The sequence below is a fragment of the Stigmatopora argus genome, chromosome 21 (genome assembly GCF_051989625.1).
Source record: "Stigmatopora argus isolate UIUO_Sarg chromosome 21, RoL_Sarg_1.0, whole genome shotgun sequence".
Classification (NCBI taxonomy): domain Eukaryota; kingdom Metazoa; phylum Chordata; class Actinopteri; order Syngnathiformes; family Syngnathidae; genus Stigmatopora; species Stigmatopora argus.
The window spans coordinates 8,249,282-8,274,262 of NC_135407.1; the positions used below are offsets into that span (position 1 = coordinate 8,249,282).

General features: G+C 31.1%; 1 protein-coding gene and 1 long non-coding RNA gene across 12 annotated transcripts in view; one reads left to right on the top strand and one right to left on the bottom strand.

Moving 5' to 3' along the window:
* On the top strand, positions 1 to 10,044 carry LOC144067313 (uncharacterized). Of its 10 annotated transcripts, none has more exons than XR_013297907.1 (9): positions 31 to 604; positions 1,861 to 1,929; positions 2,942 to 3,010; positions 4,760 to 4,828; positions 5,766 to 5,834; positions 7,165 to 7,227; positions 7,397 to 7,497; positions 7,551 to 7,630; positions 9,101 to 10,044. XR_013297907.1 is itself a non-coding variant. In XM_077590932.1 (7 exons), exons 1-7 carry the CDS (start codon positions 529 to 531, stop codon positions 7,399 to 7,401), a joined length of 420 nt encoding a protein of 139 aa, XP_077447058.1. In that variant the 5' UTR covers positions 31 to 528; the 3' UTR covers positions 7,402 to 10,044. The 10 variants fall into 10 exon arrangements, 5 of the variants coding, with proteins under 5 accessions (XP_077447063.1, XP_077447058.1, XP_077447061.1 ...); XR_013297908.1 differs by having other exon boundaries at positions 7,583 to 7,630; XR_013297905.1 differs by having other exon boundaries at positions 7,397 to 7,630.
* Positions 7,365 to 24,981, bottom strand: part of LOC144067315 (uncharacterized) — a 21,078-nt gene continuing 3,461 nt past the window's right edge. Inside the window, exons 3-5 of one of the 2 annotated variants that reach the window (XR_013297910.1) lie at positions 9,279 to 9,404; positions 9,120 to 9,193; positions 7,365 to 9,018 (exon numbers count right to left, since the gene is read on the bottom strand). This is a non-coding gene — a long non-coding RNA (uncharacterized LOC144067315). Of the gene's footprint in view, positions 9,019 to 9,098; positions 9,194 to 9,278; positions 9,405 to 24,981 lie in introns of both variants that reach the window. The other variant, XR_013297911.1, reaches the window with a different exon arrangement.

The following is a 24,981-nucleotide window of genomic DNA, read 5'->3' on the forward strand; positions in this document are numbered from 1 at the left end:
ATTGGAAAGTCTTGACTACACAAGGTTGTTTCTATTTAAGGGAAAACCTTGTCACCTATGTCTGTGTCGGATGGATTTGCAAAGCCACCCCTGCCTGGTATAAACTGTCAAGAGCCAGTTTAAGCCTTTTTTTGGACCTATTTCAAACGTGGGCCATTAAAGTGCAAACTTTTGACCATTTTGACCCATTTAAGAGCACCTTTGTTGAATGATATTTCACCCATTTCATTATACACAGCTGTGTATGATGACAATAAAGGCTTTTGATTTGATATAAAGGGGTAGCATCCCATAAGACTAGGCTTTTATTTCAATCGATTATATATATTTTTTAAAAGTCGAGGGCGTTCCCTGAATTGACGTCATCATTGGTGACCCGGAAGTGAAACGGACCGGAAAAGAATGAAAAAAAATGGTGTTGACCGGTGTGCTTTGTTTTGTTTGTAAATGTCTTTTCAGGTTTTTAATTGCATGATCTACACGGCCTAATTTGGGTCAGCTCCAACCAAGACACGTTTGTTAAAGGACATGAACAGAAGTCCATCAAGAAGTTGTTGTTTTTTTACGTTGGCTGAGTTTTGTGTACTCGACGCATGCCGAAAAGGTAAGAAATGCTCCCGTTTTCTCCATTGCAAGCTTCTATAAAGATATACGTAGTTCCACTTGCAGTCATAATATCTCCGAATGGAATTGCGTTTAGTGTTTTTTAATCGTTTCAAAGATCGCACAAGGACAGAAAAGAAGACGGCTCAATGATGAAATTTGAAATTCCTTTATAGACCATTTGTCTTAAAACGAAAATCCTAATTGTGGAAAGACGCTCGCTCCAGTAATGGTGATATCTGACGACTTGATTTATTTGTTTATTTTTGGTAATGACCATGTATAGTAACGCTTTTTTGAATAAAAACGACCATGTATAGTAACGCTTTTTTGAATAAAAACGACCATGTATAGAAAGGCTTCTTTCGTTAAAAAAAACGACATAGTATAGTAAGGCTTTTTTTATTTTTATTTTTTTTCAACGACATAGTATATAGTAAGGTGTTTTTTTTCTTAAAAAACGACATAGTATGGTAAGGCTTTTTTTAAACGACATAGTATAGTAAGGCTTTTTCCTTAAAAAAACGACATAGTATGGTAAGGCTTTTTTCTTAAAAACGACATAGTATAGTAAGGCTTTTTTTTGTAAAAAACGACATAGTATAGTAAGGCTTTTATTTCTTTAAAAAACGACATAGTATAGTAAGGCTTTTTTTCGTAAAAAAATGACAATGTATAACAAGGCTTTATTTATAAAAAAAACTACATAGTATAGTTTTTTCTTTAAAAAAACGACATAGTATAGTAAGGCTTTTTTCTTAAAAAAACGACATAGTATAATAAGGCTTTTTTCTTTAAAAAAACGACATAGTATAGTAAGGCTTTTTTGTAAAAAAAAACGACACAATGTATAGCAAGGCTTTATTTATAAAAAAACGACATAGTATAGTAAGGCTTTTTTCTTTAAAAAAATGACATAGTATAGTAAGGCTTTTTTTGTAAAAAACGACATAGTATAGTAAGGCTTTTTTCTTTAAAAAACGACATAGTATAGTCAGGCTTTTTTTTCGTAAAAAATGACAATGTATAACAAGGCTTTATTTATAAAAAAAAACAACATAGTATAGTAAGGCTTTTTTCTTAAAAAACGACATAGTATATATAGTAAGGCTTTTTTCTTAAAAAATGACATAGTATAGTAAGGCTTTTTTCTTTAAAAAAATGACCATGTATCCTATACATGGTCATTTTTTAAAAGAAAAAAGCCTTACTATACATTGTATAGTAAGACTTTTTTTCTTGTGGTCTCTCTGACAGGATGGAGTAGGTTTTGGACCAGCTTGCGGATGAAGCACCGCCCCGACCGGTCACCTTCGTATTGGCTCGGTATGTGAGGTATATAGTAAGGCTTTTTTTTGGTAAAAAAACGACATGGTATAGTAAGGCTTTTATTTCTTAAAAAAACGACATAGTATAGTCAGGCTTTTTTCTTAAAAAACGACATAGTATAGTAAGGCTTTTTTCTTAAAAAAAACGACATAGTATAGTAAGGCTTTTATTTATTTAAAAAACACATATTATAGTAAGACTCTTCTTAAAAAAACGACATAGTATAGTAAGGCTTTTTTTCGTAAAAAAATGACACAATGTATAACATGGCTTTATTTATTAAAAAAAACGACATAGCATAGTAAGGCTTTTTTCTTTTAAAAAATAACATGGTATAGTTAGGCTTTTTTTGTAAAAAACGACATAGTATAGTAAGGCTTTTTTCTTTAAAAAACGACATAGTTTAGTAGGGCTTTTATTTCTTTAAAAAACGACATATTATAGTAAGGCTCTTTTCTTAAAAAAACGACACAGTATAAGGCTTTTTTCTTAAAAAAACGACATAGTATAGTAAGGCTTTTTTCTTTAAAAATGACATAGTATAGTAAGGCTTTTTTTGTAAAAAACGACATTGTTTAGTAAGGCTTTTTTTCGTAAAAAAATGACAATGTATAACAAGGCTTTATTTATAAAAAAACGACATAGTATAGTAAGGTTTTTTTTGTTAAAAAAAGACATAGTAAGGCTTTTTTCTTAAAAACGACATAGTATAGTAGGGCTTTTATTTCTTAAAAAACGACATTGTATAGTAAGGCTTTTATTTCTTAAAATAACGACATAGTATAGTTAGGCTTTTTTCTTTAAAAAACGACATAGTATAGTAAGGCTTTTTTTTGTTAAAAAAACCGACATAGTATAGTAAGGCTTTTATTTCTTTAAAAAACGACATATTATTGTAAGGCTCTTTTCTTAAAAAAACGACATAGTATAGTAAGGCTTTTTTCTTAAAAAATGACATAGTACTATACATTGTATAGTAAGGCTTTTTTTCTTGTGGTCTCTCTGACAGGATGGAGTAGGTTTGGGACCAGCTTGCGGATGAAGCACCGCCCCGACCGGTCACCTTCGTATTGTCTCGGTATGTGAGGTATATAGTAAGGCTTTTTTTTTGGTAAAAAACGACATGGTATAGTAAGGCTTTTATTTCTTAAAAAAACGACATAGTATAGTAAGGCTTTTTTCTTTAAAAAACGACATAGTATAGTAAGGCTTTTTTTTGTAAAAAAAAAACGACATAGTATAGTAAGGCTTTTATTTCTTTAAAAAACGACATATAATAGTAAGGCTCTTTTCTTAAAAAAACGACATAGTATAGTAAGGCTTTTTTTTCTTAAAAAAATGACATAGTATAGCAAGGCTTTTTTTTCGTAAAAAAATGACAATGTATAACAAGGCTTTATTTATAAAAAAACGACATAGTATAGTAAGGTTTTTTTTGTTAAAAAAAGACATAGTAAGGCTTTTTTCTTAAAAACGACATAGTATAGTAGGGCTTTTATTTCTTAAAAAACGACATGGTATAGTAAGGCTTTTATTTCTTAAAAAAACGACATAGTATAGTTAGGCTTTTTTCTTTAAAAAACGACATAGTATAGTAAGGCTTTTTTGTTAAAAAAAACGACATAGTATAGTAAGGCTTTTTTTGTTAAAAAAAACGACATAGTATAGTAAGGCTTTTTTTTCGTAAAAAAATGACATAGTATAGTAAGGCTTTTTTTTGTAAAAAACGACATTGTTTAGTAAGGCTTTTTTTCGTAAAAAAATGACAATGTATAACAAGGCTTTATTTATAAAAAAACGACATAGTATAGTAAGGTTTTTTTTGTTAAAAAAAGACAGTAAGGCTTTTTTCTTAAAAACGACATAGTATAGTAGGGCTTTTATTTCTTAAAAAACGACATAGTATAGTAGGGCTTTTATTTCATTAAAAAAACGACATAGTATAGTAAGGCTTTTTTCTTTAAAAAATGACCATGTATAGTAAGGCTTTTTTCTTTAAAAAACGACATAGTATAGTAAGGCTTTTTTTTGTTAAAAAAAAACGACATAGTATAGTAAGGCTTTTATTTCTTTAAAAAACGACATATAATAGTAAGGCTCTTTTCTTAAAAAAACGACATAGTATAGTAAGGCTTTTTTTTCTTAAAAAAATGACATAGTATAGCAAGGCTTTTTTTTCGTAAAAAAATGACAATGTATAACAAGGCTTTATTTATAAAAAAACGACATAGTATAGTAAGGTTTTTTTTGTTAAAAAAAGACATAGTAAGGCTTTTTTCTTAAAAACGACATAGTATAGTAGGGCTTTTATTTCTTAAAAAACGACATGGTATAGTAAGGCTTTTATTTCTTAAAATAACGACATAGTATAGTTAGGCTTTTTTCTTTAAAAAACGACATAGTATAGTAAGGCTTTTTTGTAAAAAAAAAACGACATAGTATAGTAAGGCTTTTTTTGTTAAAAAAAACGACATAGTATAGTAAGGCTTTTTTTTTCGTAAAAAAATGACATAGTATAGTAAGGCTTTTTTTGTAAAAAACGACATTGTTTAGTAAGGCTTTTTTTCGTAAAAAAATGACAATGTATAACAAGGCTTTATTTATAAAAAAATGACATAGTATAGTAAGGTTTTTTTTGTTAAAAAAAGACATAGTAAGGCTTTTTTCTTAAAAACGACATAGTATAGTAGGGCTTTTATTTCTTAAAAAACGACATAGTATAGTAGGGCTTTTATTTCATTAAAAAAACGACATAGTATAGTAAGGCTTTTTTCTTTAAAAAATGACCATGTATAGTAAGGCTTTTTTCTTGTGGTCTCTCTGACAGGATGGAGTAGGTTTGGGACCAGCTTGCGGATGAAGCACCGCCCCGACCGGTCACCTTCGTATTGTCTCGGTATGTGAGGTATATAGTAAGGCTTTTTTTTTGGTAAAAAACGACATGGTATAGTAAGGCTTTTATTTCTTAAAAAAACGACATAGTATAGTAAGGCTTTTTTCTTTAAAAAACGACATAGTATAGTAAGGCTTTTTTTTGTTAAAAAAAAACGACATAGTATATTAAGGCTTTTATTTCTTTAAAAAACGACATATAATAGTAAGGCTCTTTTCTTAAAAAAACGACATAGTATAGTAAGGCTTTTTTTTCTTAAAAAAATGACATAGTATAGCAAGGCTTTTTTTTCGTAAAAAAATGACAATGTATAACAAGGCTTTATTTATAAAAAAACGACATAGTATAGTAAGGTTTTTTTTGTTAAAAAAAGACATAGTAAGGCTTTTTTCTTAAAAACGACATAGTATAGTAGGGCTTTTATTTCTTAAAAAACGACATGGTATAGTAAGGCTTTTATTTCTTAAAATAACGACATAGTATAGTTAGGCTTTTTTCTTTAAAAAACGACATAGTATAGTAAGGCTTTTTTTGTAAAAAAAAACGACATAGTATAGTAAGGCTTTTTTTGTTAAAAAAAACGACATAGTATAGTAAGGCTTTTTTTTTCGTAAAAAAATGACATAGTATAGTAAGGCTTTTTTTGTAAAAAACAACATTGTTTAGTAAGGCTTTTTTTCGTAAAAAAATGACAATGTATAACAAGGCTTTATTTATAAAAAAACGACATAGTATAGTAAGGTTTTTTTTGTTAAAAAAAGACATAGTAAGGCTTTTTTCTTAAAAACGACATAGTATAGTAGGGCTTTTATTTCTTAAAAAACGACATAGTATAGTAGGGCTTTTATTTCATTAAAAAAACGACATAGTATAGTAAGGCTTTTTTCTTTAAAAAATGACCATGTATAGTAAGGCTTTTTTCTTGTGGTCTCTCTGACAGGATGGAGTAGGTTTGGGACCAGCTTGCGGATGAAGCACCGCCCCGACCGGTCACCTTCGTATTGTCTCGGTATGTGAGGTATATAGTAAGGCTTTTTTTTTGGTAAAAAACGACATGGTATAGTAAGGCTTTTATTTCTTAAAAAAACGACATAGTATAATAAGGCTTTTTTCTTTAAAAAACGACATAGTATAGTAAGGCTTTTTTTTGTTAAAAAAAAACGACATAGTATAGTAAGGCTTTTATTTCTTTAAAAAACGACATATAATAGTAAGGCTCTTTTCTTAAAAAAACGACATAGTATAGTAAGGCTTTTTTTTCTTAAAAAAATGACATAGTATAGCAAGGCTTTTTTTTCATAAAAAAATGACAATGTATAACAAGGCTTTATTTATAAAAAAACGACATAGTATAGTAAGGTTTTTTTTGTTAAAAAAAGACATAGTAAGGCTTTTTTCTTAAAAACGACATAGTATAGTAGGGCTTTTATTTCTTAAAAAACGACATGGTATAGTAAGGCTTTTATTTCTTAAAATAACGACATAGTATAGTTAGGCTTTTTTCTTTAAAAAACGACATAGTATAGTAAGGCTTTTTTTGTAAAAAAAAAACGACATAGTATAGTAAGGCTTTTTTTGTTAAAAAAAACGACATAGTATAGTAAGGCTTTTTTTTTCGTAAAAAAATGACATAGTATAGTAAGGCTTTTTTTGTAAAAAACAACATTGTTTAGTAAGGCTTTTTTTCGTAAAAAAATGACAATGTATAACAAGGCTTTATTTATAAAAAAACGACATAGTATAGTAAGGTTTTTTTTGTTAAAAAAAGACATAGTAAGGCTTTTTTCTTAAAAACGACATAGTATAGTAGGGCTTTTATTTCTTAAAAAACGACATAGTATAGTAGGGCTTTTATTTCATTAAAAAAACGACATAGTATAGTAAGGCTTTTTTCTTTAAAAAATGACCATGTATAGTAAGGCTTTTTTCTTTAAAAAACGACATAGTTTAGTAAGGCTGTTTTTGTTAAAAAAAAAACGACATAGTATAGTAAGGCTTTTATTTCTTTAAAAAACGACATATAATAGTAAGGCTCTTTTCTTAAAAAAACGACATAGTATAGTAAGGCTTTTTTTTCTTAAAAAAATGACATAGTATAGCAAGGCTTTTTTTTCGTAAAAAAATGACAATGTATAACAAGGCTTTATTTATAAAAAAACGACATAGTATAGTAAGGTTTTTTTTGTTAAAAAAAGACATAGTAAGGCTTTTTTCTTAAAAACGACATAGTATAGTAGGGCTTTTATTTCTTAAAAAACGACATAGTATAGTAGGGCTTTTATCTCATTAAAAAAACGACATAGTATAGTAAGGCTTTTTTCTTGTGGTCTCTCTGACAGGATGGAGTAGGTTTGGCACCAGCTTGCGGGATGAAGCGCCGCCCCGACCTTCGTATTGGCTCGGTATGCTATGTCTCGCCTTGTTGCAGCGATCATAGTGCGTGTGTATAGCCACATCCCCTTACAAAAAACTTTTTAGAATGATTTTTTTTTTCTTCTTATAAATCAAAGTCGAGGTCGCATAATAGAACAAGAGATACTTTGCTGTCAACTTTTATTTTGATTTTTTCAGATTAGTGACAAAGGCAAAAATGGATGACTTGTGGGATGGACAGTCTTCCAACGAAAAGCTTTCCAAAACCGTGGAGAGCGAGGACACCTGAAGACAAAAAAGTAAGTCTAAAGGAGACATTCATGTTGCTGTGCAGAAAATATGTTTTTCTTAGATGTAGGTGATGTAGGATGCCAATTTCACCAGGTGGCTGACGTGGGAGGAATTCTAGCTCACCAACTTACCATACAAAAGGTAATCGGTTGGATTCCCTGCCTCCTCCAACTTGTCACTTTTCAGGTCAAATAAAAACCGAGTGGGCAGGACTGTACTTTTTAGGGAGGTGGCTTATACACTTAGTCAATTGAGTCGAGCGCCATCCTACCGAAAATACTTTGCTGGTCGAAGTTTAGTGGGTGTGTGGGTGGGCCCCTTGGCGCACACAGTAGAGTATGCGCCTACCGCCGAGTGGAAGCTGGTTCGCATCCCGCAGACGTACTCTTGGTGCCTCTCCCCGCCTTCGGCGGGGAGAGGCACCTGCGACATAAGAATAATTACCTTTTACTAAAAAAAACTAGCATTTAAATTTTACATTTAATCATTCCATCAAATTTGTTAAAATACTTGGCCTAAAAAATCAAAAGACACTGGCTATTAGCTAGGATTTCAAATAAGCCATCCAAAAAGTTTTATTGGACATGACCATGCTGAGTTGGGAGGCGGCTTGCACACTTAGCCAAATTACTCGAGCGCCCTCTTACCGAAAATACTTGGCCGGTCCAAGTTTAGTGGGTGTGTGGGTGGGCCCCTTGGCGCACACAGTACAGTATGCGCCTACCACCGAGTGGAAGCTGGTTCGCATCCCGCAGACGTACTCTTGGTGCCTCTCCCCGCCTTCGGCGGGGAGAGGCACCTGCGACATAAGAATAATTACCTTTTACTAAAAAAATCTTTAACAATTAAATTTTACATTTAATCATTACATCAAAATTATTTAAAATAATTGGCCTAAATTAGCAGGGAGGCGGTTTGCACACTTAGCCAAATTTGTCGTGCGCCCTCTTCCTGAAAATACCTGGCCGGTTGAAGTTTAGTGGGACGGTGGGAAGGCCCTTTAGCGCGCACAGTAGAGTATATGCCTACCACGCAGTGGAAGCTGGTTCGCGTCCCGCAGACGTACTCTTGGTAAGAATAATTACCTTTTACTAAAAAAAACTTTAAACATTTTTAAATTTTACATTTAGGTCATTACACCAAAATTTGTTAAAATAATTAGCCTACAAAATCAAAAGACATTGGTTATTTGCTAGTATTTCAAGCACACCAGCCAAACATTTTTATTGGTCCGAAATACCTTTGCATCACGCCGGCAACAAAACGCAATCGGCAGTCCGAATCATTTTCAACTGGTTGCTGGCGATAGACATCCAAACGATGAAGAGATGGTGGGGGGCGGTTGGCATTCCCACCACAACCGCATGGTGACGTTGTTCTGACAGTCGCCCTCGTCCACATCTGCCGAGTGACGGGGACACAGCTCAAACCCACGGCTGTCACAGGGTGAGGCAGTCGGGACTTGACTTGTCAGTCGGTCAGCTGCACCCTGTTCTTCTCCTGCTCCTCTTCCAAGTTGTCCAATGCATCTTTCATGACACAAAGACAATTATTTCTCAACACTGCCCAAGATGACAACATTTTTTTCCTACGACGCTAATTTCTTTACAGTGGCGACACGGTTTTCAACCTGGCATGACGAAGGCGGTGGCGACGTGCATCTGTCCCAACTGCTCCTGCGGCCGGTCAGCCAGCTCTTCCCGACTGGACATGAATGACATAAAGGTCACGTGACCAAAGTGATGATGTCGACAACGACAATCAGTCTTGCAGATCAATGAGGATTTACCCTCCGGCAAAGTCGTCCGCCTGCATATGCGGGAGCCGTCCAAAAGCATGACCGTGTCAGCCTCCGCTCACTGGGGCGCCGGAGACTCCTGGATGAAGGCGCGATCCGGGGTGCGACAGTACGAGTCTGTCAACAAACAAGGCAAGGCGTGAACTTGTGGGGAACATTTCCTCCATGCTGTAACTTACATTCAACAAATATCTTGAACGTACACAAGCCTTGTGAGGATGAGCCAGAAGCCAAGATTCATTCATTAAGTATACAATAAAGTCAAATATCAAATGTCAGGCTCTTTAACAAAAAAATGGCTGAGTGTTAAGACCTACCGTATGCATGCATATCTATGTGTATGTATATATGTTTATATATAATGTATATATATATATACTTCAGAGACACTCTTATTTATTTTTATTTATGTATTTATTTATTAACTTACTTATTACCTATCTATTTATGTCTAAAATGCCTTTCCTATTTCTGCATCCTCACCCTCTTGCCACTGTGACAACGAAATTTCCCAAATACGGGATGAAAAAAGTTATCTAATAAAGTCCAATAAATATGACTTATTGCTCAAATGACACACAATGCGGGTTTTTGTATTTTTTAAAAAGAAAATAGCCTTACTATACATGGTCATTTTTTTAAGAAACAAAGCCTTACAATACATGGTCTTTTTTTTTTTTTTTAAAGAAAAACGCTTTACTATACATGGTCTTTTTAAAAAAGAAATAAGCCTTACTATACTATGTCGTTTATTAAGAAAAAAGCCTTACTATGTCATTTTTTAAAAGAAAAAAAGCCTTACAATACTATGTCGTTTTTTAAAGAAAAAAGCCTTACTATACTACTACGTTTTTTAAAGAAAAAAAGCCTCACTACTATGTCGTTTTTTAAGAAAAAAAGGCCTTACTATAATATGTCGGTTTTTAAGAAAATATGCCTTACTATACATGGTCATTTTTTAAGAAAATATGTCTTACTATACATGGTCATTTTTTGAGAAAAAGGCCTTACTATACTATGTCGTTTTTTTTTTTTTTTTTAAAGCCTTACAATACATGGTCATTTTTTTAAGAAAAACGCTTTACTATACATGGTCGTTTTTTTTAAGAAAAAAGCCTTACTATACTATGTCGTTTTTTATGAATAAAGCCTTGTTATACATTGTGTCATGTTTTTATGAAAAAAAGCCTTTCTTTACTATGTAGTATTTTAAGAAAAAAAGCCTTATTATACTATGTCGTTTTTTTAAGAAAAAAACCTTACTTTACTATGTCGTTTTCTTAAGAAAAAGGCCTTACTATACTATGTCGTTTTTTAAGGGGGAAAAAAGCCTTACAATACATGGTCATTTTTTTTAAAGAAAAATGCTTTACTATACATGGTCGTTTTTTTAAGAAAAAAGCCTTACTATACTATGTCGTTTTTTAAGAAAATATGCCTTACTATACATGGTCATTTTTTTTAAAGAAAAATGCTTTACTATACATGGTCGTTTTTTTAAGAAAAAAGCCTTACTATACTATGTCGTTTTTTAAGAAAATATGCCTTACTATACATGGTCATTTTTTAAGAAAATACGCCTTACTATACATGGTCATTTTTTAAGAAAATATGCCTTACTATACATGGTCATTTTTAAAGAAAATATGTCTTACTATACATGGTCGTTTTTTAAGAAAAAGGCCTTACTATACTTTGTCGTTTTTTAAAAAAAAGCCTTACAATACATGGTCATTTTTTTTAAAGAAAAACGCTTTACAATACATGGTCGTTTTTTTAAGAAAAAAGCCTTACTATACTATGTCGTTTTTTATGAATAAAGCCTTGTTATACATTGTGTCATGTTTTTATGAAAAAAAGCCTTTCTTTACTATGTAGTATTTTAAGAAAAAAAGCCTTATTATACTATGTCGTTTTTTTAAGAAAAAACCCTTACTTTACTATGTCGTTTTTTTAAGAAAAAGGCCTTACTATACTATGTCGTTTTTTAAGGGGGAAAAAAGCCTTACAATACATGGTCAATTTTTTAAGAAAAATGCTTTACTATACATGTCGTTTTTTTTAAGAAAAAAGCCTTACTATACTATGTCGTTTTTTAAGAAAATATGCCTTACTATACATGGTCATTTTTAAAGAAAATATGTCTTACTATACATGGTCGTTTTTTAAGAAAAAGGCCTTACTATACTTTGTCGTTTTTAATAAAAAAAGCCTTACAATACATGGTCATTTTTTTTAAAGAAAAATGCTTTACTATACATGGTCGTTTTTTTTAAGAAAAAAGCCTTACTATACTATGTCGTTTTTTATGAATAAAGCCTTGTTATACATTGTGTCATGTTTTTATGGAAAAAAAGCCTTTCTTTACTATGTAGTATTTTAAGAAAAAAAGCCTTATTATACTATGTCGTTTTTTTAAGAAAAAACCCTTACTTTACTATGTCGTTTTTTTAAGAAAAAGGCCTTACTATACTATGTCGTTTTTTAAGGGGGGAAAAAAGCCTTACAATACATGGTCATTTTTTTTAAAGAAAAATGCTTTACTATACATGGTCGTTTTTTTAAGAAAAAAGCCTTACTATACTATGTCGTTTTTTAAGAAAATATGCCTTACTATACATGGTCATTTTTTTTAAAGAAAAATGCTTTACTATACATGGTCGTTTTTTTAAGAAAAAAGCCTTACTATACTATGTCGTTTTTTAAGAAAATATGCCTTACTATACATGGTCATTTTTTAAGAAAATACGCCTTACTATACATGGTCATTTTTTAAGAAAATATGCCTTACTATACATGGTCATTTTTAAAGAAAATATGTCTTACTATACATGGTCGTTTTTTAAGAAAAAGGCCTTACTATACTTTGTCGTTTTAAAAAAAAAAGCCTTACAATACATGGTCATTTTTTTTAAAGAAAAACGCTTTACTATACATGGTCGTTTTTTTAAGAAAAAAGCCTTACTATACTTAGTATAGTAAGGCTTTTTTCTTAAAAAAACGACCATGTATAGTAAAGCGTTTTTCTTTAAAAAAAATGACCATGTATTGTAAGGCTTTTTTCCCCCTTAAAAAAACGACATGGTATAGTATACTATGTCGTTTTTTAAGGGGGAAAAAGCCTTACAATACATGGTCATTTTTTTTAAAGAAAAATGCTTTACTATACATGGTCGTTTTTTTTAAGAAAAAAGCCTTACTATACTATGTCGTTTTTTATGAATAAAGCCTTGTTATACATTGTGTCATGTTTTTATGAAAAAAAGCCTTTCTTTACTATGTAGTATTTTAAGAAAAAAAGCCTTATTATACTATGTCGTTTTTTTAAGAAAAAACCCTTACTTTACTATGTCGTTTTTTTAAGAAAAAGGCCTTACTATACTATGTCGTTTTTTAAGGGGGGAAAAAAGCCTTACAATACATGGTCATTTTTTTTAAAGAAAAATGCTTTACTATACATGGTCGTTTTTTTAAGAAAAAAGCCTTACTATACTATGTCGTTTTTTAAGAAAATATGCCTTACTATACATGGTCATTTTTTTTGAAGAAAAATGCTTTACTATACATGGTTGTTTTTTTTAAGAAAAAAGCCTTACTATACTATGTCGTTTTTTAAGAAAATATGCCTTACTATACATGGTCATTTTTTAAGAAAATACGCCTTACTATACATGGTCATTTTTTAAGAAAATATGCCTTACTATACATGGTCATTTTTAAAGAAAATATGTCTTACTATACATGGTCGTTTTGTAAGAAAAAGGCCTTACTATACTTTGTCGTTTTTTAAAAAAAAGCCTTACAATACATGGTCATTTTTTTTAAAGAAAAACGCTTTACTATACATGGTCATTTTTTTAAGAAAAAAGCCTTACTATACTGTGTTGTTTTTTATGAATAAAGCCTTGTTATACATTGTGTCATGTTTTTATGAAAAAAAGCCTTTCTTTACCATGTAGTATTTTAAGAAAAAAAGCCTTATACTATGTCGTTTTTTTAAGAAAAAACCCTTACTTTACTATGTTGTTTTTTTAAGAAAAAGGCCTTACTATACTATGTCGTTTTTTAAGGGGGAAAAAAGCCTTACAATACATGGTCATTTTTTTAAAGAAAAATGCTTTACTATACATGGTCGTTTTTTTAAGAAAAAGGCCTTACTATACTATGTCGTTTTTTATGAATAAAGCCTTGTTATACATTGTGTAATGTTTTTATGAAAAAAAGCCTTTCTTTACTATGTAGTATTTTAAGAAAAAAAGCCTTATTATAATATGTCGTTTTTTTAAGAAAAAACCCTTACTTTACTATGTCGTTTTTTTAAGAAAAAGGCCTTACTATACTATGTCGTTTTTTAAGGGGGAAAAAAGCCTTACAATACATGGTCATTTTTTTTAAAGAAAAATGCTTTACTATACATGGTCGTTTTTTTAAGAAAAAAGCCTTACTATACTATGTCGTTTTTTAAGAAAATATGCCTTACTATACATGGACATTTTTTAAGAAAATACGCCTTACTATACATGGTCATTTTTTAAGAAAATATGCCTTACTATACATGGTCATTTTTAAAGAAAATATGTCTTACTATACATGGTCGTTTTTTAAGAAAAAGGCCTTACTATACTTTGTCGTTTTTTAAAAAAAAGCCTTACAATACATGGTCATTTTTTTAAAAGAAAAACGCTTTACTATACATGGTCGTTTTTTTTAAGAAAAAAGCCTTACTATACTATGTCGTTTTTTATGAATAAAGCCTTGTTATACATTGTGTCATGTTTTTATGAAAAAAAGCCTTTCTTTACTATGTAGTATTTTAAGAAAAAAAGCCTTATTATACTATGTCGTTTTTTTAAGAAAAAAACCTTACTTTACTATGTCGTTTTCTTAAGAAAAAGGCCTTACTATACTATGTCGTTTTTTAAGGGGGAAAAAAGCCTTACAATACATGGTCATTTTTTTAAAAGAAAAATGCTTTACTATACATGGTCGTTTTTTTAAGAAAAAAGCCTTACTATACTATGTCGTTTTTTAAGAAAATATGCCTTACTATACATGGTCATTTTTTTAAAAGAAAAATGCTTTACTATACATGGTCGTTTTTTTTTAAGAAAAAAGCCTTACTATACTATGTCGTTTTTTAAGAAAATATGCCTTACTATACATGGTCATTTTTTAAGAAAATACGCCTTACTATACATGGTCATTTTTTAAGAAAATATGCCTTACTATACATGGTCATTTTTAAAGAAAATATGTCTTACTATACATGGTCGTTTTTTAAGAAAAAGGCCTTACTATACTTTGTCGTTTTTTAAAAAAAAGCCTTACAATACATGGTCATTTTTTTTAAAGAAAAACGCTTTACAATACATGGTCGTTTTTTTAAGAAAAAAGCCTTACTATACTATGTCGTTTTTTATGAATAAAGCCTTGTTATACATTGTGTCATGTTTTTATGAAAAAAAGCCTTTCTTTACTATGTAGTATTTTAAGAAAAAAAGCCTTATTATACTATGTCGTTTTTTTAAGAAAAAACCCTTACTTTACTATGTCGTTTTTTTAAGAAAAAGGCCTTACTATACTATGTCGTTTTTTAAGGGGGAAAAAAGCCTTACAATACATGGTCAATTTTTTAAGAAAAATGCTTTACTATACATGTCGTTTTTTAAGAAAAAAGCCTTACTATACTATGTCGTTTTTTATGAATAAAGCCTTGTTATACATTGTCATGTTTTTACGAAAAAAAGCCTTTCTATACTATGTAGTATTTTAAGAAAAAAAGCCTTATTATACTGTCGTTTTTTTAAGAAAAAACCCTTACTTTACTATGTCGTTTTTTTAAGAAAAAGGCCTTACTATACCATGTCGTTTTTTTTAAGGGGGAAAAAAGCCTTACAATACATGGTCATTTTTTTTTAAAGAAAAATGCTTTACTATACATGGTCGTTTTTTTAAGAAAAAAGCCTTACTATACTATGTCGTTTTTTAAGAAAATATGCCTTACTATACATGGTCATTTTTTAAGAAAATACGCCTTACTATACATGGTCATTTTTTAAGAAAATATGCCTTACTATACATGGTCATTTTTAAAGAAAATATGTCTTACTATACATGGTCGTTTTTTAAGAAAAAGGCCTTACTATACTTTGTCGTTTTTAATAAAAAAAAGCCTTACAATACATGGTCATTTTTTTTAAAGAAAAATGCTTTACTATACATGGTCGTTTTTTTTAAGAAAAAAGCCTTACTATACTATGTCGTTTTTTATGAATAAAGCCTTGTTATACATTGTGTCATGTTTTTATGGAAAAAAAGCCTTTCTTTACTATGTAGTATTTTAAGAAAAAAAGCCTTATTATACTATGTCGTTTTTTTAAGAAAAAACCCTTACTTTACTATGTCGTTTTTTTAAGAAAAAGGCCTTACTATACTATGTCGTTTTTTAAGGGGGGAAAAAAGCCTTACAATACATGGTCATTTTTTTTAAAGAAAAATGCTTTACTATACATGGTCGTTTTTTTAAGAAAAAAGCCTTACTATACTATGTCGTTTTTTAAGAAAATATGCCTTACTATACATGGTCATTTTTTTTAAAGAAAAATGCTTTACTATACATGGTCGTTTTTTTAAGAAAAAAGCCTTACTATACTATGTCGTTTTTTAAGAAAATATGCCTTACTATACATGGTCATTTTTTAAGAAAATACGCCTTACTATACATGGTCATTTTTTAAGAAAATATGCCTTACTATACATGGTCATTTTTAAAGAAAATATGTCTTACTATACATGGTCGTTTTTTTAAGAAAAAGGCCTTACTATACTTTGTCGTTTTAAAAAAAAAAGCCTTACAATACATGGTCATTTTTTTTAAAGAAAAACGCTTTACTATACATGGTCGTTTTTTTAAGAAAAAAGCCTTACTATACTATGTCGTTTTTTATGAATAAAGCCTTGTTATACATTGTGTCATGTTTTTATGAAAAAAAGCCTTTCTTTACTATGTAGTATTTTAAGAAAAAAAGCCTTATTATACTATGTCGTTTTTTTAAGAAAAAACCCTTACTTTACTATGTCGTTTTTTTAAGAAAAAGGCCTTACTATACTATGTCGTTTTTTAAGGGGGAAAAAAGCCTTACAATACATGGTCATTTTTTTTAAAGAAAAATGCTTTACTATACATGGTCGTTTTTTTAAGAAAAAAGCCTTACTATACTATGTCGTTTTTTATGAATAAAGCCTTGTTATACATTGTGTCATGTTTTTATGAAAAAAAGCCTTTCTTTACTATGTAGTATTTTAAGAAAAAAAGCCTTATTATACTATGTCGTTTTTTTAAGAAAAAACCCTTACTTTACTATGTCGTTTTTTTAAGAAAAAGGCCTTACTATACTATGTCGTTTTTTTAAGGGGGAAAAAAGCCTTACAATACATGGTCATTTTTTTTAAAGAAAAATGCTTTACTATACATGGTCGTTTTTTTAAGAAAAAAGCCTTACTATACATAGCCTATACTATGTCGTTTTTTAAGAAAATATGCCTTACTATACATGGTCATTTTTTTTAAAGAAAAATGCTTTACTATACATGGTCGTTTTTTTAAGAAAAAAGCCTTACTATACTATGTCCTTTTAAGAAAATATGCCTTACTATACATGGTCATTTTTTAAGAAAATACGCCTTACTATACATGGTCATTTTTTAAGAAAATATGCCTTACTATACATGGTCATTTTTAAAGAAAATATGTCTTACTATACATGGTCGTTTTTTAAGAAAAAGGCCTTACTATACTTTGTCGTTTTTAAAAAAAAAGCCTTACAATACATGGTCATTTTTTTTAAAGAAAAACGCTTTACAATACATGGTCGTTTTTTTAAGAAAAAAGCCTTACTATACTATGTCGTTTTTATGAATAAAGCCTTGTTATACATTGTGTCATGTTTTTATGAAAAAAAGCCTTTCTTTACTATGTAGTATTTTAAGAAAAAAAGCCTTATTATACTATGTCGTTTTTTTAAGAAAAAACCCTTACTTTACTATGTCGTTTTTTTAAGAAAAAGGCCTTACTATACTATGTCGTTTTTTAAGGGGGAAAAAAGCCTTACAATACATGGTCATTTTTTTTAAAGAAAAATGCTTTACTATACATGGTCGTTTTTTTTAAGAAAAAAGCCTTACTATACTATGTCGTTTTTTAAGAATAAAGCCTTGTTATACATTGTGTCATGTTTTTATGAAAAAAAGCCTTTCTTTACTATGTAGTATTTTAAGAAAAAAAGCCTTATTATACGATGTCGTTTTTTTAAGAAAAAACCCTTACTTTACTATGTCGTTTTTTTAAGAAAAAGGCCTTACTATACTATGTTGTTTTTTTAAGGGGGAAAAAAGCCTTACAATACATGGTCATTTTTTTTAAAGAAAAATGCTTTACTATACATGGTCGTTTTTTTAAGAAAAAAGCCTTACTATACATAGCCTATACTATGTCGTTTTTTAAGAAAATATGCCTTACTATACATGGTCATTTTTTTAAAGAAAAATGCTTTACTATACATGGTCGTTTTTTTAAGAAAAAAGCCTTACTATACTATGTCCTTTTTTTAAGAAAATATGCCTTACTATACATGGTCATTTTTTAAGAAAATACGCCTTACTATACATGGTCATTTTTAAAGAAAATATGCCTTACTATACATGGTCATTTTTAAAGAAAATATGTCTTACTATACATGGTCGTTTTGTAAGAAAAAGGCCTTACTATACTTTGTCGTTTTTTAAAAAAAAGCCTTACAATACATGGTCATTTTTTTTAAAGAAAAACGCTTTACAATACATGGTCGTTTTTTTAAGAAAAAAGCCTTACTATACTATGTCGTTTTTTATGAATAAAGCCTTGTTATACATTGTGTCATGTTTTTATGAAAAAAAGCCTTTCTTTACTATGTAGTATTTTAAGAAAAAAAGCCTTATTATACTATGTCGTTTTTTTAAGAAAAAACCCTTACTTTACTATGTCGTTTTTTTAAGAAAAAGGCCTTACTATACTATGTCGTTTTTTAAGGGGGAAAAAAGCCTTACAATACATGGTCAATTTTTTAAGAAAAATGCTTTACTATACATGTCGTTTTTTAAGAAAAAAGCCTTACTATACTATGTCGTTTTTTATGAATAAAGCCTTGTTATACATTGTCATGTTTTTACGAAAAAAAGCCTTTCTATACTATGTAGTATTTTAAGAAAAAAAGCCTTATTATACTGTCGTTTTTTTAAGAAAAAACCCTTACTTTACTATGTCGTTTTTTTAAGAAAAAGGCCTTACTATACCATGTCGTTTTTTTTAAGGGGGAAAAAAGCCTTACAATACATGGTCATTTTTTTTTAAAGAAAAATGCTTTACTATACATGGTCGTTTTTTTAAGAAAAAAGCCTTACTATACTATGTCGTTTTTTAAGAAAATATGCCTTACTATACATGGTCATTTTTTAAGAAAATACGCCTTACTATACATGGTCATTTTTTAAGAAAATATGCCTTACTATACATGGTCATTTTTAAAGAAAATATGTCTTACTATACATGGTCGTTTTTTAAGAAAAAGGCCTTACTATACTTTGTCGTTTTTAATAAAAAAAGCCTTACAATACATGGTCATTTTTTTTAAAGAAAAATGCTTTACTATACATGGTCGTTTTTTTTAAGAAAAAAGCCTTACTATACTATGTCGTTTTTTATGAATAAAGCCTTGTTATACATTGTGTCATGTTTTTATGGAAAAAAAGCCTTTCTTTACTATGTAGTATTTTAAGAAAAAAAGCCTTATTATACTATGTCGTTTTTTTAAGAAAAAACCCTTACTTTACTATGTCGTTTTTTTAAGAAAAAGGCCTTACTATACTATGTCGTTTTTTAAGGGGGGAAAAAAGCCTTACAATACATGGTCATTTTTTTTAAAGAAAAATGCTTTACTATACATGGTCGTTTTTTTAAGAAAAAAGCCTTACTATACTATGTCGTTTTTTAAGAAAATATGCCTTACTATACATGGTCATTTTTTTTAAAGAAAAATGCTTTACTATACATGGTCGTTTTTTTAAGAAAAAAGCCTTACTATACTATGTCATTTTTTAAGAAAATATGCCTTACTATACATGGTCATTTTTTAAGAAAATACGCCTTACTATACATCAGGGGTCTCGAACTCAATTTACCTGGGGGCCGCTAGAGGCCGAGTCTGGGTGAGACTGGGCCGCATCAGGATTTCCACAAGAAAAGCACTGATAAAACATTCCAACGTTATCAAATACCTTTATATTTTAACAAAAAATAATGAATTAAATAAATTAACTTAAAGATGAATAAAAAATAAATCAATCAGTAATATAAAACCAAATAATACTAATGAGCATACAGTAGATATACACTGGCTGGCTAAGTAGAGAAAATGAATTATTTTTATTCCGTTTCAAATGTCTGTATTAACAGCTCTTTAACCTTTAACTTTCTGAACTTGAATGGAACATTGAACATGAAATATTCTGAACACGGCTTCTTTTGCCTACTCCTTGCTGCTAGAGACCTGGCAGCGCTTCTTCTCACATAGTCACATTTGGCTTGAGGGAGGAAGCAGTGGAGACCCTCAGTAGAGATTGAAGATGCTCATCAGTAAGTCTGGACCTGTACTTGGACTTATTGAAGTTCAAGGTGGAGAAGAGCTTCTCACACAAGTATGTGCTCCCAAAAAGGCACATGGTCCGCTTGAACCTTCGGGAAAGTTCAGGGAAGCTGGGGGTCAACTCTCTCAAAAATTGCCCATGCCTGTCTGCTTCTCCACTCACCTCCCTGAACTTGGCTTTGAGTGCAGAGTTGCACTGCAGGTCAATGAGCTCCATTTGAAGCTCAGGAGGGGCATCTTGCACATCAAAGGAGAAGGGGTCCGCAAAAATTTGAAATGTGGCTTTGTGTGTCTTGAAGTCTGCAAATCTGTGATCAAATTCCTCCTGTAGCTTCGAAATGGCCTCAACATACTTCTCACCACTGAATGGTGTGCCTGCATCCACGAGAGCCTTGCATGCTGGGAAATGGCAAAGGTTTGTCTGAGAGAGCTGGGCTTTCCATAACACAAGTTTAGTGCAGAATGCTCTCACGTTGTCATAGGCAGCACTGACAAGTTGCCCCTGGCCTTGTAGCTTCTTGTTCAGTACATTAAGCTCATGTGTGATATCAACAAGAAAAGCCAAGTCCATGAGCCATTTGGGATCACTTAGCACAGGATCAATCAACTCACAAACGGCGTAGCTAGCTTTGACTGCTGCATTACTGTCTTTGGTAGCCTTCTTGAAGAGATCCTGTTGCCTCAGAAGACGTGTTTTAAGACTGGCAACCTGGTTGGCTCTCTCATCTCCCTGGTATTTTTCGTACTCCACAGCATGTCTCGTAGTACAATTACGTTTCAAATTGTATTCCTTGTGCACCGCAACTTTTTCAGTGTAAATGAGACACGTCGGGGTGCCCCTGTGTTCAACAAAGAAATATTGCACTCCCCACTTTTCTTGAAACTGTCTGTGCTCATCACCGACCTTTCTCTTCACGGCAGGCTTTGAAAGAGACATCTCTGGGGCTCTGTAATATGTTTTTCCACTTGGAATGAGTCTCGGGTTGATCTTTCACATTCAGTCGCGCGGGTTTGTGGCGCATGTGCACTTTCGCTCTCCGTTTCAATCGCGGAGATGGCTACAGACACTGACACAGGCTGGATCACGGATCATAGCGCCTCATTCAGTTCTATGGTGAGAGCAGCGGAGGAGTGTGCGCGCCGAGCGGAGTGATCGGCCTCACGGCTTCTCCTCCGCCCAGCTGATTGGAGGAATGAATGAGTGAGTGAGCGAGGCACTGGACAGCCCGGCCGATGTCCCGCCCTCCAGAGCCGTATACCTCACTGTGATTGGTTCATTCAGCTCCGAACCAAAGTTCCCTCTAATTTTTTGTTGGTCTGAGCAGAAAGACAACCTCCCCGAGCGCACTGAGTACCAGTGTGAGCGACATCATCGGTACTCGGATGATTCGCCTAAAGACGTTTCGCCGACGGACGTTTGACAGACGGGCAGGTCGCCGAATGGACGTTCCACCGAACGTTCATTCGGCCGAACGGAGGTTCCGCCGAAACGGGATTCGAACGCTCGCCCCGCCGGATCGTGTGTGTACAAGTTTTTCAACCTCGGCCCGCGGGCCATATACGGCCCGTTAGGATTTTTAATCCGGCCCGCCGCCGGTGTTGTCCAAATTATAGTAAAAATCAATGTTCGTCTACCATCAATGGCAGTCCGGGAATAAGCACTCTTGGGCAGGCAGATGTAGCAGAACCGAGCCGTAAAATGACAGCAATCGGGTCAAATCCATCCTAAAACAGCATTTAATGATTAAATACAAATACTGGATGATATCGCGATGGAGGCAAAAAAACGTCTATAGACGTCCATTCGCCAAACGGCTCAAAATGCTCTCAAATTCGGTCAAATCCAGCTGAAAACAGCGTTTAATGATTAAATACAAATACTAGTATTTGTATTTAATCATTAAACTAACAAATACTAGTACGACCTGTCCGTCTGTCAAACCTCCGTCGGCGAAACGTCTTTAGGCGAATCATCCGGTCACGACATCATCATTGTTCGCTATCGGCACACCAGTATCACACCTGCCACAAGCAGGTGCATGTCAATGTTCCCTCTAATTTTTCATGTAAAACATGCTGTAAAACAAGAAAAACATGAGTGGACAGAGCTACTGCCACTGGCTGCCACTTAAACGGCGCCATCATGAGGAAAGGGGTAAAAAAAAAAATAAAATAAAATAAAAAAAAAAAAAAAAAAAAAAAAAATTAAAAATAAAATAAAATTGATCTTTCATATTAAGACGGGGGCCGCAAATTATCGTCCCGCGGGCCGCATGTTTGAGACCCCTGCTATACATGGTCATTTTTTAAGAAAATATGCCTTACTATACATGGTCATTTTTAAAGAAAATATGTCTTACTATACATGGTCGTTTTTTAAGAAAAAGGCCTTACTATACTTTGTCGTTTTAAAAAAAAAAGCCTTACAATACATGGTCATTTTTTTTAAAGAAAAACGCTTTACTATACATGGTCGTTTTTTTAAGAAAAAAGCCTTACTATACTATGTCGTTTTTTATGAATAAAGCCTTGTTATACATTGTGTCATGTTTTTATGAAAAAAAGCCTTTCTTTACTATGTAGTATTTTAAGAAAAAAAGCCTTATTATACTATGTCGTTTTTTTAAGAAAAAACCCTTACTTTACTATGTCGTTTTTTTAAGAAAAAGGCCTTACTATACTATGTCGTTTTTTAAGGGGGAAAAAAGCCTTACAATACATGGTCATTTTTTTTAAAGAAAAATGCTTTACTATACATGGTCGTTTTTTTAAGAAAAAAGCCTTACTATACTATGTCGTTTTTTATGAATAAAGCCTTGTTATACATTGTGTCATGTTTTTATGAAAAAAAGCCTTTCTTTACTATGTAGTATTTTAAGAAAAAAAGCCTTATTATACTATGTCGTTTTTTTAAGAAAAAACCCTTACTTTACTATGTCGTTTTTTTAAGAAAAAGGCCTTACTATACTATGTCGTTTTTTTAAGGGGGAAAAAAGCCTTACAATACATGGTCATTTTTTTTAAAGAAAAATGCTTTACTATACATGGTCGTTTTTTTAAGAAAAAAGCCTTACTATACATAGCCTATACTATGTCGTTTTTTAAGAAAATATGCCTTACTATACATGGTCATTTTTTTTAAAGAAAAATGCTTTACTATACATGGTCGTTTTTTTAAGAAAAAAGCCTTACTATACTATGTCCTTTTAAGAAAATATGCCTTACTATACATGGTCATTTTTTAAGAAAATACGCCTTACTATACATGGTCATTTTTTAAGAAAATATGCCTTACTATACATGGTCATTTTTAAAGAAAATATGTCTTACTATACATGGTCGTTTTTTAAGAAAAAGGCCTTACTATACTTTGTCGTTTTTAAAAAAAAAGCCTTACAATACATGGTCATTTTTTTTAAAGAAAAACGCTTTACAATACATGGTCGTTTTTTTAAGAAAAAAGCCTTACTATACTATGTCGTTTTTATGAATAAAGCCTTGTTATACATTGTGTCATGTTTTTATGAAAAAAAGCCTTTCTTTACTATGTAGTATTTTAAGAAAAAAAGCCTTATTATACTATGTCGTTTTTTTAAGAAAAAACCCTTACTTTACTATGTCGTTTTTTTAAGAAAAAGGCCTTACTATACTATGTCGTTTTTTAAGGGGGAAAAAAGCCTTACAATACATGGTCATTTTTTTTAAAGAAAAATGCTTTACTATACATGGTCGTTTTTTTTAAGAAAAAAGCCTTACTATACTATGTCGTTTTTTAAGAATAAAGCCTTGTTATACATTGTGTCATGTTTTTATGAAAAAAAGCCTTTCTTTACTATGTAGTATTTTAAGAAAAAAAGCCTTATTATACGATGTCGTTTTTTTAAGAAAAAACCCTTACTTTACTATGTCGTTTTTTTAAGAAAAAGGCCTTACTATACTATGTTGTTTTTTTAAGGGGGAAAAAAGCCTTACAATACATGGTCATTTTTTTTAAAGAAAAATGCTTTACTATACATGGTCGTTTTTTTAAGAAAAAAGCCTTACTATACATAGCCTATACTATGTCGTTTTTTAAGAAAATATGCCTTACTATACATGGTCATTTTTTTTAAAGAAAAATGCTTTACTATACATGGTCGTTTTTTTAAGAAAAAAGCCTTACTATACTATGTCCTTTTTTTAAGAAAATATGCCTTACTATACATGGTCATTTTTTAAGAAAATACGCCTTACTATACATGGTCATTTTTAAAGAAAATATGCCTTACTATACATGGTCATTTTTAAAGAAAATATGTCTTACTATACATGGTCGTTTTTTAAGAAAAAGGCCTTACTATACTTTGTCGTTTTTTAAAAAAAAGCCTTACAATACATGGTCATTTTTTTTAAAGAAAAACGCTTTACAATACATGGTCGTTTTTTTAAGAAAAAAGCCTTACTATACTATGTCGTTTTTTATGAATAAAGCCTTGTTATACATTGTGTCATGTTTTTATGAAAAAAAGCCTTTCTTTACTATGTAGTATTTTAAGAAAAAAAGCCTTATTATACTATGTCGTTTTTTTAAGAAAAAACCCTTACTTTACTATGTCGTTTTTTTAAGAAAAAGGCCTTACTATACTATGTCGTTTTTTAAGGGGGAAAAAAGCCTTACAATACATGGTCATTTTTTTTAAAGAAAAATGCTTTACTATACATGGTCGTTTTTTTTAAGAAAAAAGCCTTACTATACTATGTCGTTTTTTATGAATAAAGCCTTGTTATACATTGTGTCATGTTTTTATGAAAAAAAGCCTTTCTTTACTATGTAGTATTTTAAGAAAAAAAGCCTTATTATACTATGTCGTTTTTTTAAGAAAAAACCCTTACTTTACTATGTCGGTTTTTTAAGAAAAAGGCCTTACTATACTATGTCGTTTTTTAAGGGGGGAAAAAAGCCTTACAATACATGGTCATTTTTTTTAAAGAAAAATGCTTTACTATACATGGTCGTTTTTTTAAGAAAAAAGCCT